Raw genomic sequence first — 17,610 nt, forward strand, 5'->3', positions numbered from 1 at the left:
CCTTTTTTAATATTCTGTTTGGTATATGAATTTGAATTAAAAAAAAAAAAAATCTAAGCTTTAGAATTTTAAAAGATGATAGTTTTAAATAACTAAAAAATTTAAGAGGTGAAAATAATTTTAAATTCTTACCTACTTTGGAATAAAATTGATTTGAAATTATTGGCATGACTTTTCATTTTAGAAGTAGGAGATTTGAACCCCATCTCCACAATTGATGAACTAAAAGAAATTGGATTTTCTTGTTTGAATGTTTCACAAGAAAGGAAAGTATAATCGTTTATTGTTAGGTCGTTATAATTTCATTGAAAACCTCGTGAATTAAATATTAGATATTTTTTTCTTATTCTTTATCTATCTTTTTCCTTTCTATTTTCTTTTAAAGCCAGTAATAATAAATTATATTCCATTTGTTTAGTTCATTTATATACATATGTATAATTGAAAATAGGAAGATTCAAACCACAGATCTAGCTTTTAGTACACTCAAATGCTAATGGATCAATATTCAAATATAATAGACAAATAAAATAGGGAAGCCAACCTTTAAGTTCGCTTCAATAAGAAAGAAACCATAGATATATAAAGTGTAGGGAGAGAGAAACGAAATCCCCATGGGATAAAATTGGAAACAAATACTAGTTTATTTGACAAATATCCAATATAGTCACAATAATGCAATTACTTTATTGTTGATTATAATTATCATTATTTATGCTAAAAAATTTATATTTAACTACTTTCGATAAAATTTAACTTTAAATAACTAAATTTAAGATTTATTGAGATTACAGTGACTAAATATAAAATTTAAGAAGTGTTTGGAGCATTAAGTTGAGTTATGAAGTTTGAAGTTAAGAAGTATGTATTTATAGAATGCAAAATTATAAGATGAAATTCTGTAATAAATATGTAAAATAAAAAAGAGAGAAAGATGACGTTTTTCGTTAAATATATACATATTATTGAAGTTGGATTATTTAAAGGAACAATATTTTAAATGTCAAATTGCTGAAAATATTTTTAAGTATAGTAAAATGTCAAAACTATGAATATATCAGTGATAGATGATAGTAGTCTATCAAAGTCTATTAAGCAATGACATTTTGTTATATTTTTAAATATTTTAATTTATTTTTTTATATTTTAAAACCGCATTTGTTTAAAACTAACTTTGAGTTGAACATGATAAAGTAAACTAAAATGGAAAAAATGATAGAAGATTGTGAATTGGAGTGGGATGATTGAATGGGAGTGGGGGAAGAATTGACAACCAAAGATTGGGATGTGAAAGTTAACCCATTGTTCTTCTTCTTTCTTCTACTCAGTGGCTTACTATGGTATTTCAGCACTCATTCTTTCCTTTTCTCCACCAATTTCGCCTCCATTAAACCATTTCTCTTCTCTCTCCTTTTACTTTCTTCTTACTTATTTTCCACTTTCCTTTCCCCCATGTCTGAATTCTCTCCAGCTCTCAAACACCCACCAGTCAACATGACATTCTTTCTCTTCTTCTTCTTCTTCTTCTTCTTCATACCTTCTTCCATTTCTGCTCCTTATCCCTTCAGTAAGCTGGATTTCATTGCTTTCACTTACTGTTTCACCTTCTTCTCCAACTTCCACTGACTCTAATTTACTTTCCCCTTTTGATTTCAGGCATCTCTTACCACATAGATTGCGGTGGTTTAATCAACTCCACCGACCCATTTGGCACTACCTGGCTTTCCGACCGATTCTACACCGGCGGCACCACTGCTATTGTCTCCGAGCCGCTTATTTTCCGCCACCCACAAGAGAAGAATCTCAGATTCTTCCCTCTATCCTCCGGCAAGAAGAATTGCTACATTATACCCAATTTGCCCATTGGTCGATACTACTTTCGAACATTCACTGTCTATGACAATTACGATGGTAAATCTCACCCTCCTTCCTTTGATGCCTCCATTGAAGGTACCCTTGTGTTCAGCTGGCGCTCTCCTTGGTCTGAGGACCTTGCTCGCCATGGCGCTTACTCTGATCTCTTCGCCTTCATTGGCGACGGCGAGGCTGATTTGTGCTTCTATAGCCTCGCCACCGATTCACCAGTGATTGGGTCATTTCAGCTTGTTCAGGTCGATCCCTTGTCGTATAACTCAACCGCCATTGGAGATAACTTCATTCTTGTTAACTATGGGAGGCTTACTTGCGGGTCTGAGCAATGGGGCCCTGGGTTTAGCAATGATACCGACGTTTTCGGTCGGTCGTGGCAGTCTGATTCGAAATTCATAATTCCCAGTTTGGAACGATCGGTTAGAGTTTTGTCGACGACAAAATCCGTAAGTGGGACTGATCAGCCGCCGAATTATTTTCCGATGAAATTGTATCAGAAGGCGGTGACAGTTGGGGGAACTGGGGTTCTTGAGTATGAATTGCCGGTGGACGCCAAATTGGATTACTTAGTTTGGTTGCATTTTGCGGAGATTGATTCGAGTGTGAAGAAGGCGGGGCAGAGAGTGTTCGATGTGTTTATTAATGGCAATAATGCCACTAGAATAGATATCTTCGCGAAAGTAGGAAGTTTTGCAGCTTATTCATGGTCTTATACTATGAAGAATTTGAGTAGCTCGGCTTTGAGTGTGAAGCTTGTGGGGGTGGTTGGCTCGCCGCTACTCAGTGGGCTTGAGAATTATGCTTTGGTTCCGAGAGATCTTTCCACCGCGCCAGAGCAAGGTATGTGCATTTTATAATATCATATGTTCGATTTTGGGGCTATTGCTCTGTTTTGTTCTGTATTTCATGGGATTGTAAATGAATATTAACTTTAGTGGGATGGGTTTGTGAATGAGCTCAAGCAGTGGAGGGCTTATAGCATGCTTCCTTTGTTATTTGTGGTGAAGCTTTGAAAATTTTTCCATAAATAGAAATTTTGAGTTCAACTAATAAAATTAGGTAATTCTGGCTTTTCCTTGGGATTAGATCTGGGGAATTTTTGAGCACATGAGTGTTTGTTGAGTTCCTTTCCCTCCCATTTTCTTTGATCTTTCAAACAAAAAGGGAATAAAAGAAACAGTGAAATATTAGTTGTATGGTTGAGAATGGAACTTTATCAGTCATATGGGAATTGGGGATGATGCACTTCGATAGGGAAGTATTGAGTGGAAGTTGAATACGGGGACTGACAAATCCTTTTGGAAGGTATCCTTAACAATCTTAACACCTTTATATATTTATTTATTTATGATTGTAGTATCTGCAATGAGAGCATTGAAAGAGTCACTCCGTGTGCCCGATAGAATGGGTTGGAATGGCGATCCTTGTGCTCCTACAAATTGGGATGCCTGGGAGGGAATTACATGTCGTCCCAACAAGAATGTAACCGCCCTCATTATATTTCAAATGTAAGCATCATAAATTATCTCTTTCTTTATGGTCAAATGTCTCAAAGCATTTAAAATCTTAAAATGTTAAATTTTATTGTTTTGGTATGATGAAAAGTATTTTCATTAAAATGTAAACAAAATTGAAGTGATAAAGTCTAAATGAACTGACCATAGTCAAAATATCTTATTGGTGATTTTCTGCGTTGACTGATCAGTTTTTATCATCTCATACTTAGATTCTACCCAGTTGTGAAAAAGTAGGAAAACGTCTATCCATGCAAAAAATTCCACATTTTTAGAAGGGCAGCACCTAATCCATTTTTCCTTCTTTAGATGCATTTCCTTTTTGAGTAAAATCTGATGTTAATCTTACTTCAAGCCCCTTCTTCCTTGCAAGGCATTCTCTGTCAGTTCTCCGAGAGGAAGAGTGTTGCTTTCTGTCCCTTATCAATTCTTTATTGTGATTCCATTTGATTTACCTTTTTAAATCATTTGTCATTTCAGCGATCTTGGAAGTCAAGGCTTGAAAGGGTATATCAGTGACCAAATTATTCTTTTGACAAACTTGGTAAGCCTGTAAGTATCATCTGAAAATTCTTCCTTCTGGAATTTTCCTTTTCTATGATATCACCTAACCATTTTTTTCCCTTTATTAATTAACTGTACACTAAAATTTTAGCATGGTAGAATAAAAAGTTTATCACCATGTGCCTTATGATTCAATTGACGTTAAATTTGTCTCCAATCTAACATGCTACAGGAAATTTAAGTTTATATCCATTATGGTTGATGCTGTACCGTATAATTGTCGTCTTTGTCCTAAATTAACCCTACTAATTGGTACTTGTTTCATAGTTTTCATTTAGATTCAACCACATCTTTAAACTTAATTTATGCCATTGGAGGATTGTCAATAATCTTAGGTCTAATTGCTGTCCAGTTATAACATCTGATTAACTAGTTTGTCCTCATCTCACTTTTTCTTTTTCTGTCAAATCTGAAGAATCAGTCATTGAATATAAATTTTAACTTCTAATAGTTCTTCTGAATCATATTAGATTTTGTTTTGTTTTGTTCTTTCCCCCAAATCTGCAGAAATCTTAGTTCCAACTCACTGGGGGGCACAATACCGCCTGGGCTAGGTGAACATTCTCTCACACGGCTGTAAGTATGTTTGTTTTCTGTTTTTACTTGTTCAGTGGCTTTTATTTGTCTTTGCTTCAATTTAGATACTGTCTACCTATACAGAATTTTATATTAATTTGTTGTGGAGGCAAGCCTTGTTTATTCTGTTGATTTTGATGTGCACACCGATGCTGATGTTACTAAACAAATTAGACTACTCAAAATTATTTAGGCTCTGTTTGAGATTTCATTTTTAGTTTTCTATTTCTGAAACTTATGTTTTTTCCTCCCAATGTCTCTATTATAGTTTTCACCTTTCTTAATGAAATATTTGAATCCCTAGTCAAATTTTAATAAATAATATTTTTTGAAAACTATTATTTTTTGTTTTTAGAACTTGACTCTGTTATTGACTTGGTTTTTGAAAACATGAGTAGAAAGTGGATAAGAAAACATAAGAACTTATGGATGGAAGGAGTGCTTACAAGCACAAAACCAAATGTATGAAACGGGGCCTTAATATAATAATAGACTAGATTAAATTAGAGATAAAACCATAGTTTGATTATACAAGGTTAGATATGCCAACCTCAGTTATCTAATTATCTCATTATGTTGATAATATTTCTGGATTCTGATATATATACATTGAATATTATATTGGATTGGCTGGATATAATCTTCAACAATATTTCTGTTATCATTATTGTCTGGGACTGAAGTAGATAAATTCATCTCTAGGTTAGTCGTTCTTTTATGCTTAAACTTCGCAGGCTTCAATCTCAGTTGAAGTTGAAGCCTTTTTGTTAAACTTGCGTGGTTTCAAACCATTATTTTCACATTTTTCTTCATTTTTAAAGAATTAAAAATATCTTTCTTCTATAAATGCGTACATGTGAAGTTGTCGTTGTATTTTAGCTGAATATAATTTCCTGTTACTTCTAATGGGGCATTTTGGAAGATTCTACCCTATATCTTTGGCTGATTGTGTATATTTGCAGCCTATCTTCTTTGAGTTTTCTTTTCCCAGCATTGTTAGTGGAATTGTCTTCAATTTTTAATACTCAGTGGGTGGTTCCATGATCTGTTCAAGGAGTACATCCTCCAGCTTTTGGTTGGCCCTTCTTTGATATCTAAGTCTTAGTTATTATGGTCCATTGTGGTTAGAGTTCTTCTTTCAGTAATTTGGTTTGAAAGAATAAGGGGATTTTCTGGATAAGTCTCTTCTATGGAATGATCACTTTGCTTATGTCTGGGTTTAAAATTCTTCATGCTGCTCTATTTCCAAGCATTTTGCAAAATTTTCTATTCAAGATTTATGTTTGAACTGGAATGCTTTTGTTTCTCTTGCTTAGTCTTTTTCTATTGTATCCCTTATGGTAGTTTTATTTTGAGTATCTCTTTTCATTTAGTCAATGAAAATTTTCGTTTCCCTTTAATATATATATGTATATGTATGTGTATGATTTATTTTCTACTATTTATTTCTCCTCATGTGGTGTGAAAGTTTCTGGTTGATGAAAATTGCCCAGGTCTAAGCTGGCTAAAAAATTTGTTTCCATCCATTTTGTCAGCTTGGTTTGGTGCGTGTGTATGCTATTCATAGAATGTGATTGTTAAGACTCTTCCACCTGAGTCGCAATATATTGCCAAGATTACTCAAAATACAGGATACATACCAGTTCGAGAGGGTGGACTCTCCTTTCTGAGATACACTCCAGCTATTCCAAAACATAACATAACCAAAATACAAAAACTACGATAGCTAAATACATAGACAACACGCAACTAACCACCACGTAGAGATGTCCAATTTCCGCGCGGGGCCCCACCCCAAACGGGGCGGGGAATGGGAGAGGGAGTGGGGAAAATTCCCCGTGAGCTAAACGGGGATAGGGAATGCCCTTGGAAATAAGGGACTTAGTTGATTGTTTATAGTCTCGGGGGTATTATAGTTATTTATTTTACCCTATTTTTTTTTCCATTTTTTGTATTTAGGCTTGTTGGAGCCTATAAATAAGAATCCTCTTGTATCTCTCACATTATGTAAAAAATTAATAAAACTGAGACTCTCTATCGTGGTTTTTTCTCCCTGTTCTAGGGTTTTCCACATAAACCTTGTGTCTCCTCTCTCTCTCTCTTTTTTAACATGGTATCGGAGCATGGTGACGAAACCTTAGCTACCATCGGCGAAAACCAACCGGTGCAAGATAACCTTAGTGCTACACCAGCACCGCTTCTGCCACAACCGCCGATGAAACCTCTGACCGCTGTCGCCACTGCCATCGCTGCCGCCATTGCTGTTCAGATCGCCGTTGACCGGTATCTTCGATCGCTGCAAATACATCCTCAACAGTAGCCGATCGGGAACCCTAGCTCTGCCAGCTTTACTCCCAGCGCTACCATCGCCACCGCTGGTCCTGCCGTCGCCAGCCACTTCATCCAGCCGCCGGAATCTGAAGCCAGTGCTACTGGATCTTCCACGCATCACCGAGACAAGTCTGTAATCAGGAGTGATGTGTCGCCAGCCGCCTATAATAGCTTATTGTCGCTTGGGTTCCCCCATATGCCGCCGCCGAGCTATGAGCATCACGGGTCTATGGGTCTTTCTCCGGCAATGGTTCAACAACAATTAGCTAATGTTCAAGCGAGTTTTCAACAACAAATTGCTGCTCTTGGGGCAGCCCTAGGTGCTTCCACAACCACAAACTTAAATTCAAGTGTATTGAATTCAAATGTTCCTTCCGGTTTACCGATGTATCCAGAGAATCCGGTAACCTTTTTCCTTGCTTTAACTACTGCAAATTATTTGTCTGATTCTATGGGAAATTCCACAGGCTTAATTGTAGGAGAAAAGTCAAACGGCCAGAATTATTTCTCCCGGTCTTAGTCTATTAAAATGGTTCTTGAAGGGCATCACAAGTTTGGTTATTTGACTGGCGAGATACCCAGACCTAAACCAGGGGATCCTCAAGAGCGCATTTGGAAAGGAGAGGACTCCTTGCTACGTTCACTATTGATTAATAGTATGGAGCCTCAGATGGGGAAACCATTGTTGTATGCTGCCACCGCTTGAGATATTTGGGATCTTGTTAAAAAATTATATTAAAAAAGGCAGAATGCATCTTGTCTTTACACTCTGCGCAAACAAGTTCACGAGTGTAAACAGGGGACGATGGATGTCATTTCATACTTTAATAAACTGTCCCTAATCTGGTAAGAGATGGACTTGTGTTGTGAAATTATTTGGGACTGTCTGTGTGGAGGTGTTCAGTATTCCAAAATTGAGGAAATAGATAGGGAATATGATTTCCTAGCTGGTTTGAACTCTAAATTCGATGCAGCATGAGGCCGTATATTGGGATAGAGACCTATACTCTCTTATGGAAGCGTGCTCTGAGGTTCACCTTGAAAACAGATCCAGTGCTATGAACATCACTATTGTGTCACCTACTGATTCTGCTACTTTTAGTGCGAAATTACCTGCTAATGATGGTGACAAGCACAATGGGAGACAAACTTCAGTGTGTGAACATTGCAAAAAACCCTGACATATAAAGGAACAGTGCTGGAAATTACATGGTAGACCACCGAATGGTAGAAGACGCCCTCCAAATGACAAGTCCAATCCCAACCGTGCACTTGTAAGTGAATCTGCAAATGCTTCCCAACCACAACCTCAAGTGAATTGTCAAAGTGACTCTGTTGTCTCTTCCCTTGGGGCAATTGCTCAATCAGGTACATCGCAACCCTTAAGTTTCCTAAGTATAAATGACAATAAACCATGGATACTTGATTCAAGGGTTACAAATCATTTAACTGGGTCATCTGATAACTTCCTATTGTATCTTCCGTGTGCTGGTTAAAAGATCATAATTGTAGATAAATCTTTTGCTCCTATTGTGGGAAACGGTCATATTTCTCCCTTCCATGGTTTAACTTTACAGAATGTGTTGCATGTACCTAAAATATCTTACAATTTGCTATCTATTAGTAAGATAACCAGAGATCTAAATTGTCAAGTTGTCTTCTCACTGGATAATGTTTTCTTTCAAGACTTGAGCTCAGAAGACGATGACACTGCCTAGCACAATAGGGGACTCTACTTCCTTGATGATGATGCTTTTTCTAAGAACAGCTATAGGACTAGTTTGTTATCTTCGTATTTTTCAACTTCAGAGAAGATTGAATGTTATGGCATTTTTGCCTTGGTCATCCAAATTTTCTATATATGAAATTTTATTTCCTCGTTTATTTCATAAAGTTGATGTCTCTTCTCTTTCTTGTGATGTGTGCATTCGTGCAAAACAACATAGGGTCACCCTCTCAACCTTATAAACCTTCTCAGCCCTTTAATCTTATTCATAGTGATGTTTGGGGTCCCTCTAGTGTTACCACCTCTTTAGGAAAACGTTAGTTTGTGACATTTATTGATGATCATACTCGTTTTATGTGGGTCTTTTTTCTTACTGACAAATTAGAGGTTTCGTCAATATTTCAACAATTTTACACTAGTATTGAGACTCAGTTTAATACTAAAATTGCTATTTTTCGAAGTGATAATGGTTGTGAATTTCTCAATAATACTCTTCGTGAATTTTTGTCTTCCAAAGGCATTGTTCACCAAAGTTCGTGTGTCTATGCACCTCAACATGATGGAGTGGCTAAAAGGAAAAATCATCACCTCCTCGAGGTTGCCCAGTCTCTCATGCTATCTACCTCTCTTCCATCTTATTTGTGGGGAGATGTAGTTCTTACTGTAGCTCTTCTTATTAATCGAATGCCTTCTGTGTTCTCCAACTCCAAACCCCTCTTGAATGCCTCAAGGAGTCGTACCCGACCACATGACTCATTCCTGATGGTCCTCCACGGGTTTTTAGGTGTTTTGTCTTTGTCCATAGTTATGGCCCTAACCAAACTAAGTTTACCCCTCGTGCTAAAAAATGTGTCTTCCTTGGATATCCTCTTCACTAGTGAGGTTATAAATGATTCCATCCTTCCCGGAAATACTTTATCTCCATGGATGTCACATTTCTCGAGGATAAACCCTTCTTCCCCGTTAGTCATCTTCAAGGGGAGAGTACTTGTGAAGAGACTAACTGGTCAACATCCCTCAGTCCCTATTGATCTTCCTGAGCCTATCTTGAGTTTCCATGACACTGTTCTACCTATAGGTCCCTTGGCTAACCTACCACAGGAAGAAACTCATAAAGGAAATTGTGTCCCCTACTGTTCTACCGACTCCAGTCCATGAATCTGAACCAACACAAGCTTAAGGTACTACTGAGTGTGTCCCTAATAATAATAACGATTTGTGTGTTGAGGATGATATTGTGGATGTAATTAAGAATGATAGGATTGATGTGTTAGTTCTAGAAAATAACAAGGTGGTAGACAATGATGAGACTATAGAAACACAAAAAAGTGAAATTCTACCTCAACTTGAAACGTGTGAGCAAAATCCTACTGTAGGTGGGAAAGTAGATGAGAAGTCAGATGCTTCTCTTGACATGCCAATTGCCGTGAGAAAGGGCACCAGGTCTTGCACTAAGTATCCTATGTATCGCTTTCTATCTTACAGTAATCTGTCTTCTAAGTTCAGGGCTTTCACTGTCAGTCTTGACACAACAACAATACCAAAAAACATACATGTGGCTATGGAGATTCCAGAGTGGAAGACTACCGTTATATGAGAGCTCTTGAAAAGAATGATACGTGGGACCTCGTTACTCTCCCAAAAAGGACATAAAACAGTTGGGTGCAAGTGAGTATTCACTTTGAAGTATAAATCTGATGGTACTTTAGACAGGTACAAGGCCAGACTTGTAGCGACAGGTACAAGGCCATAGCGAAAGGGTTTACTCAGACTTATGGGGTAGACTATTCAAAAACTTTCTCTCCTGTAGCGAAGTTAAACATGATTCGGGTTCTTCTCTCTGTTTCAATAAATAAAGATTGGTCTCTCCACCAACTTGATGTGAAAAATATCTTTCTAAATGGTGATTTAGAAGAAGAGAGTATATGAGCCTTCCTCTAGGTTTTGAAACTTAGTTTGTTCATCAGGTGTGTAAACTTAGGAAATCCTTGTATGGTATGAAAAAGTCTTCGAGAGCTTGGTTTGAAAGGTTTACTACCTTTTTTAAGTTCCAAGGGTTCACTCAGGGACACTCTGACCATACATTGTTCACAAAAAGGTTCGTGTCTGGGAAAATTGCTGTCCCAATCGTGTATGTGGATGATATTGTCATTTCAGGAGATGATATTGATGAGATCACCAAACTAAAAAAGAAGATGGCAAACGAGTTTGAAATCAAGGACCTCGGGAATCTAAAGTATTTCCTTAGAACGGAAGTGGCCAGATCAAGAGAAGGAACCTTTGTCTCACAACGGAAGTACACTCTTGATTTGTTAAAGGAAACAGGTATGACTGGATGTAGACCTGCTGACACTCCTATAGAATTCAATGCTAAACTGGAGATTATGTTAACAAAGTTCCAGTTGATAAAGAAAGGTATCAACGTCTGGTGGAAAAGTTAATTTACTTATCACATACTAAACTAGATATTTCCTATGCTGTCAGTGTTGTTAGTCAGTTTATGCAGGCAACTTATGAAGAACATATAGAAGCTGTGAATTGAATTTTGAGATATTTGAAAAGCACTCATTGTAAAGGTCTAATGTTCAGAAAAACTGATAGGAAATGCATTGAGGTCTATAACAACTATGATTGGGCAAGATCAGTGACTGACGAAAAGTCTACCTCAGGGTATTGTACCTTTGTGTAGGGTAATTTGGTTACTTGAAGAAGTAAGAAGCAAAGTGTAGTTGCTAGAAGTAGTGCAGAGGTTGAATATAGAGCTATGAGTCCGGGAATTTATGAAGAAATCTGGTTGAAGAAAGTACTATCTGATTTTCATCAAGATGGTGTCTTACCTACGAAACTTTATTGTGATAATAAAGTTGCTATAAGCATCGCCAATAATCCAATACATCATGATCAAATGAAACATGTGGAGATTGACAGATACTTTATAAAAGAGAAATTGGACAATAGTAGTATCTGTATTCCGTATATTCCATCAAATCAACAAGTTGCAGATGTTCTCACTAAAGGGTTACTCAGCCAAAATTTTGACTCTTGCGTTAGCAAGTTGGGTTTAATTGATATCTATGCCCCAACTTGAGAGGAAGTGTTGGAAATAAGGCACTTAGTTGATTGTTTAGTATTATAGTTATTTACTTTACCCTATTTTTCTTTCTTTTTTTGTATTTAGGCTTGTTAGAGCCTATAAATAAGAATCCTCTTGTATCTCTCACATTATGTAAAAAATTAATAAAATGGAGACTCCCTATTGTGGTTTTTCTCCCTGTTCTAGGGTTTCTACGTAAACCTTGTGTCTCCTCTTTATCTCTTTTAACAGATGCATTCCCTGTCTCTGCCCTTGCCCCCGTCCCTGTCCCCGCCCCCGCCCCCACCCCGTTCCCCATCCTCGTCCCGGTCAGCCTCTATTTATTTATTTAGTATAATTATTTAATGTTATGTTGTTATTATTATCATGTAAACATTACATTTAAATTTCAAATTTGATGGTTAGGTCAAGATAATGAATATGTTTAAATTGAATATTTACATTTAGATTATATTTGTGAATAATTTGATTTATTTATTTATTTCTACTAAAATAGTGATTAGTTTTTTAGGCTAAAATTTGAGTAATTTATCTATAAAATTGTAATATAAAACTAACTATAATAAACAATTTAATGATAGAGTTAATTATTTATTTAAAATTTTCCCACATTAGTGATTTAAATCAATCAGTTTTTTTTAGAAAAAAAAAAACTAATGGGGAAAAATTTCTCGTGGGAACCTGATCCCCGTGGGGAATTTCACAAGGATGGGGACGGAGAATGGCATCCTCGGCCCCACCTCGCCCCGCAGACATCTCTACTACTACGGGGTTGGGGTGAGTTACCACTTTTACCCTTCCCAACACAAGTATATATAATTGGGGGCCTAACAGTGGTCTGATCTGGTTCATGTGCAATAAATAATCACCTTTCATATATATTTGGAACTCTATTTTTTTCCTAAAAAACTAAGGGCCTGTTTGGGAGTTTGGAATGTAATGGATTTGGGTTGTAATCTCAAGCCCATGTTTGAATTGAGGATTTTGGGCCTAGTTTGTAATTACATTTCTTTCCACTCTTTTTAGTCCAACCCTCTTTCCCACCATTTTCACACTTTGCGATCCCATTCCAACCTCGGTTTTAACATTTCATCATAATCGTGATTCCCTGTAATTCTGATTATATTCCAGCCTCCCAAACAAGGCCTAACTGTTTTGAGGGACTAATTGATCATCTTCATGTTATATGACCTCATAATAAAATTATTTGATCTTCGTGGCAGCATCTATCATTGTTATATCTTTTTAATTTTTTTTAATGAATATTTATGCTAGAATTTATCCGACTTTGTAGGGATTTGTCAAAGAATCAGTTAACAGGATCCATACCGGATAGTTTAGCATCTCGAAATCTGCAGCTTGTGTGAGTATTCTGCTCACCCTCTTGCCAATGTACCTAATTATATCTGTAGTTGGTACTTCCTCACTTTTTCTGATACGTGAGTTTTCTTCCTCAAACTCTGGAAGAAAATTTTTAACAAAATTTTTTTTGAAATCATTTTTTTTAATATGTAATTTCAATACACAACATAGAAGTTCAAATTTTAGTTCAAGTGTTATCACATGAGAAAATAATGAAATCCAAAAATTGAGGGAAAAAGTTGCCAATGTTTCAAATTTAGTAGTTCCTGAATTTAGGAGACACACGCATGATCTTCAAGGTGGTCTTGATTTGGTTTGGTTTATCACTCTTCTCTTAGTGGTCTTAGTTAGGTTTTGTTTATCAGTTCTCTAAGTGGTCTTAGTTTGGTTTACCACTTTTCTCTTAGTGGCTCTCCATCTTATCAGGCTATTAAATGACAACTTATTAGAAGGACGGGTGCCCGAAGAAATTTATTCTATTGGCGTGCATGGTGGAGCCATTGAGTACGTAAAGTTCAATTTATATATTTCAAAGTGCTTGCAGTCATTGTCATCTTTTCGTTAATCTTTTAGTGTAGTAACGTTCTTGTATTGTGCATGATGTTTATTCCTCATTCATGGCTACATAGTTTTCCTGTAGGTTAACGGTTATGAATTTTCTGGTCCTTTCTGAACTTTGTTTAATCAATAAAAGTTTCAGTTTTAAAAGAACGGTTATGTTTTGAGATGAAAAGGGAAGTCACCAAGCACATAATTGATAATTTTTTCCTTATTCTTCTTCAATCAGGGAGCTGAAAGCAGAGGTCGGTGCCCCTCTTATTTAAAACTTATGTCATAATTAACTTATACCAGGAGAATATAATCTATCCAGATTTTATTTAGACACATAATTGATTGGTCCTCTTTTATTTAGACAGATCCCTCTTTTTTGGACTTGGTTTTTTGGGTGCCCTTGTATGCTTTCATTTTTGTCTTAATGAAAGTGGTTCATTTGATAAAAAGAAAAATTGAAATACTGATGTCGACATTGACATTGATATTTTTATCCTTGCTTGTCACTTAGGAAAGTGAGCTTTTTTTTCCCTTTCTTCTGGGATGCGAGGCATTTAATCACCAACTAACTTGGACTTTGATTTTGATTATTCCCATCAGATATCAAAACCATGAGTTCCCATATGGCATAAGTGCTCAGGGCATTCCATCAAATCTTTTAGAAGGTTGTATTTGATGGTCGACGTGGCAATAGGCTTTGCTTCTACGAATGCCTACCTAGCCATTGCAAACATTGAGCAAGAACGTAGTGTTCAATATCCATTAAGTGTTGGACACATGTTGGACACAAATACGCTAACCAAATTAAAGTATTTGTACTTCTTAGCATGAAGGTGAACCCTCCTTTCAATGGCGGTTGTGCAGCATCACCCACGATAACACAGGTTTCTCAGTGACTTTCAACCGCCTTGATCTGCAGTAGCCAATAGGACACATTCTTGCAAGAGTGATGCATTTAGGTTCTTGTCTGTGTGGTAGGTAGCGGATAGCAAAAAATGCATTGTGAAGTTCAAATAAAAGTTCAACCACCCAATCATTGCTTGCAAGGCAAGAAAAAAAGCTCACATTTCCCTTACCGGTGCACACTACTCTAAATATCTGAGAGAGAAGAGAAGGAAGTTCATTGGAGATGATGGAGGGGGAGGAGCGCCAAGCCAAGCCCCATCGGTGAAAAGACAAGCTGAGGATGTCATCCAAGCATGTTTGGAGGGAACTTGTTTAAGGCTGTTTTAGGACCATTCAAATTGTTTTGGCAATGCATACGTTCTAAACTCGGGGAGGAACCAATAGAAGCCATATAGGGGCTGTTTGTGGGCCCGTAATAGAATGAGTTTGGATTGTAATGTAATCCAAAACCCATATTTGGATTGAACATTTTAGGCCTGATATGCAGTATTAAACTCATTCCATTCCGACAGTTTTTAACCTAACTGTCACACCCCGTACCAGATTACCCTCCTAACTTGGATGGAATGGTGACTGCAGCAGTTACCAACCCTTTTGCTGGCACTTACTGCCTATCTTACCTGTTAAACCTTGCTCAAACCCTTAATACATACATAATAACTCAGAACTTAACACATTTACATTACAGGGTTTCGCAGCATTGTTTATACATAGATAATACAACCTAGTGAGCCCTATCAAGAATACTAGTCACTAGACGGACACATGTGTACTAACTAACATAGGTCTTCAATTACGCTTCCCTCAACCTACTTCTTTGAGTGGCAGAGCAACAGCAGAATAGTTTTTTGGGAACTGACCGCTACTTGAAAGAAAACATTTGAAAACGTGAGCTAGAAGCCCAATGAGTGACTTAATAAAACATAAATCTCATGCTTAAACTGGAAGCTCGAAAACATAATACTGGAACTAAAATATACCAAGTAAACGTGTACATAAAACCTTTACAACCATTGTATCTAAAACCTGAATCTTAATTGAGACCCCTACTTCGATATCTTCATACTGAGCTATGACTAAGAGGGACCCCTATGTCGATCTCTTTAAAAAAATATATCGATGGGCATCTCAAGCAACTTCCTCTAAACATTAGCATTGATAACTACTCTTAAACACCATTAAACATCATTATTTCTTAGTTGAGAACGAGCATACCTCGTTTTAGCTCCCAACGTCTGTTATTGGCCATGAGACCCATGCTTCGGCCTCTCTTTGCTGGTTTATGGCCTAGGAGACCCATACTTCGGCCTCTCCTTCATAACTACCCATGTGTATGTGGAGGTTTCTATGTACCGTCAACACCTTAGGTACATTTATTCAGATACCTTTCTTACCTTCAGTACTCCTCTTCATTGTGTTTAGGAATATCAACGCATGTACTTTAGCAATCTTAGGTATATAAACATAGCACATCAAACTTAGTTTTAACCCTAACGCATGCTTCATACTTTATAAAATAAGTTGGCTTAAATCGTGTTGAACTGACTTGTAAAAACTATTAGCATGCGTTAGATATGGAAAACATACTTGGAAAACTCATACATTAGTAACATCATGCGTTGATAAGCATTCATAAGCATTAGCAATTCCAAACTATCTTTCTAGCCTAGGAGAAGATATGACTGCCTTTATCCTTAGTTGAGAGTGAACTACTAGATCTAACCCTCAACGTCAACCTTAGTCGAGGAGAACCCTTTTGCTCAATCCCTCGATGTCGTATTACCTACGTGCACGTGGTTATAACTGAGTACCGTCATACCTTGGATACTTCTGCTCAGATACCTTCTCAAATGTCCTTCAGTATCGAGCTGCTAAGATACCTTCTCAAATGTCCTTTGGTATCAAGTTGGTCCGATACCTTCTCGAATGTCCTTCGGTACCAAGTTGGTCAGATACATTCTCAAATGTCCTTCGGTATCGTGTTTTAAGTAAAACTAGTTATAGACATTTAGTTGAACACTAAGGCTTAGTGCTCGAATCATCATACTAGTTCACCCATCATACTAGTTCATCATAAAAATGGAGTTACTTAAACATGTTGAAAGTATTTGGACAAGATAACATATTTAAATCATGTCAATTTCATGGAAAACAGGCTTTACTTAGCATGAGAAACAGTTTCACAAATATGTTGCTTGGCACTTCATTTAAACACTTAGCATGAGGAATATCTTCAAAGAAATCATAGTTTCTAACACTTAGCATGAGAAATAACTTCAAGGAAATCATGGTTTCTAAATCATTAAAACATCGATTCATCACATAGTCACTCACAGCTCGTTGGCCTCTTAACGGGTTATACGCCTCTCCTAGCTCCTCTTGGCCTAAAAGGACATAATTCCCGATTAAACTACTTAGAATTCCTAGCAAAATACCTCAAATAGAACTTTCATCATCAAAGACAACCAGCGAGATACTCATCATGAGTGAATTCTTCTCATGAGCGAGATCCTTTCATCCTAGCGATACTCACCTTACTAGCGAGATTCAGCCCAATTTCTAGCGAGATTTCCTTCTAGAGCGAGATCCTCATCACAAAATTAGCGAGATTTCCTTCATTAGCGAGATCCTCATCACAAAATCTCTCTATAATCTCCCTGGTGAGTTGTTTGCTTGTTCTTCCCAAGCAGCTGTCTGCTTATGCATAGATTCTCTATTACAACTTTAACAATTCATAACTCAAAATCTAGATCTCTTTTGAAGAAATTTCCTTCTACAAACATGTTTAGAATTGAGTTGACTTTCTTACCTTAAAATTTCAGCCAAAAATTCCTTATAGTTTGGCCTAGAGCTTCCAATCTTCACCTCGGGTCTTGATTAGCCCGAGATTCTGTCTCTTCTGTAATTTCATCACCTTCTGTTCTTCTCCTGCAACTTTTCTTCGGCAAGACAACCTTGAAAACTAGGTTCTCCTAGCTTTCAAGTGACACCGATTTCACTAAATTTGCTCATGTGGATTGCCGAAACCAAGCTTTCAAAGTTCCTCTTCCTTTTAATCTTCCTGCCGCCTCCCGAATTCAATGATTAACCACCACGTGCCATACCAATAATTGAGT

The 17,610-nt window shown here is 37.0% G+C and overlaps 1 protein-coding gene across 1 annotated transcript in view; it reads left to right on the top strand.

Moving 5' to 3' along the window:
• Positions 1 to 1,222: 1,222 nt before the first annotated feature.
• Positions 1,223 to 17,610, top strand: part of LOC120067195 (Di-glucose binding protein with Leucine-rich repeat domain-containing protein) — a 34,969-nt gene continuing 18,581 nt past the window's right edge. Inside the window, exons 1-7 of the mRNA XM_039018684.2 lie at positions 1,223 to 1,567; positions 1,657 to 2,709; positions 3,227 to 3,377; positions 3,864 to 3,935; positions 4,455 to 4,523; positions 12,969 to 13,037; positions 13,463 to 13,540. Of these exons, the coding sequence (XP_038874612.2) occupies positions 1,249 to 1,567; positions 1,657 to 2,709; positions 3,227 to 3,377; positions 3,864 to 3,935; positions 4,455 to 4,523; positions 12,969 to 13,037; positions 13,463 to 13,540 (1,811 nt within the window). The 5' untranslated portion in view covers positions 1,223 to 1,248. The remainder of the gene's footprint in view (positions 1,568 to 1,656; positions 2,710 to 3,226; positions 3,378 to 3,863; positions 3,936 to 4,454; positions 4,524 to 12,968; positions 13,038 to 13,462; positions 13,541 to 17,610) is intronic.

The sequence above is a fragment of the Benincasa hispida genome, chromosome 12 (assembly GCF_027475165.1).
Source record: "Benincasa hispida cultivar pf3 chromosome 12, pf3_genome.v1.1, whole genome shotgun sequence".
Taxonomy (NCBI): Eukaryota; Viridiplantae; Streptophyta; class Magnoliopsida; order Cucurbitales; family Cucurbitaceae; genus Benincasa; species Benincasa hispida.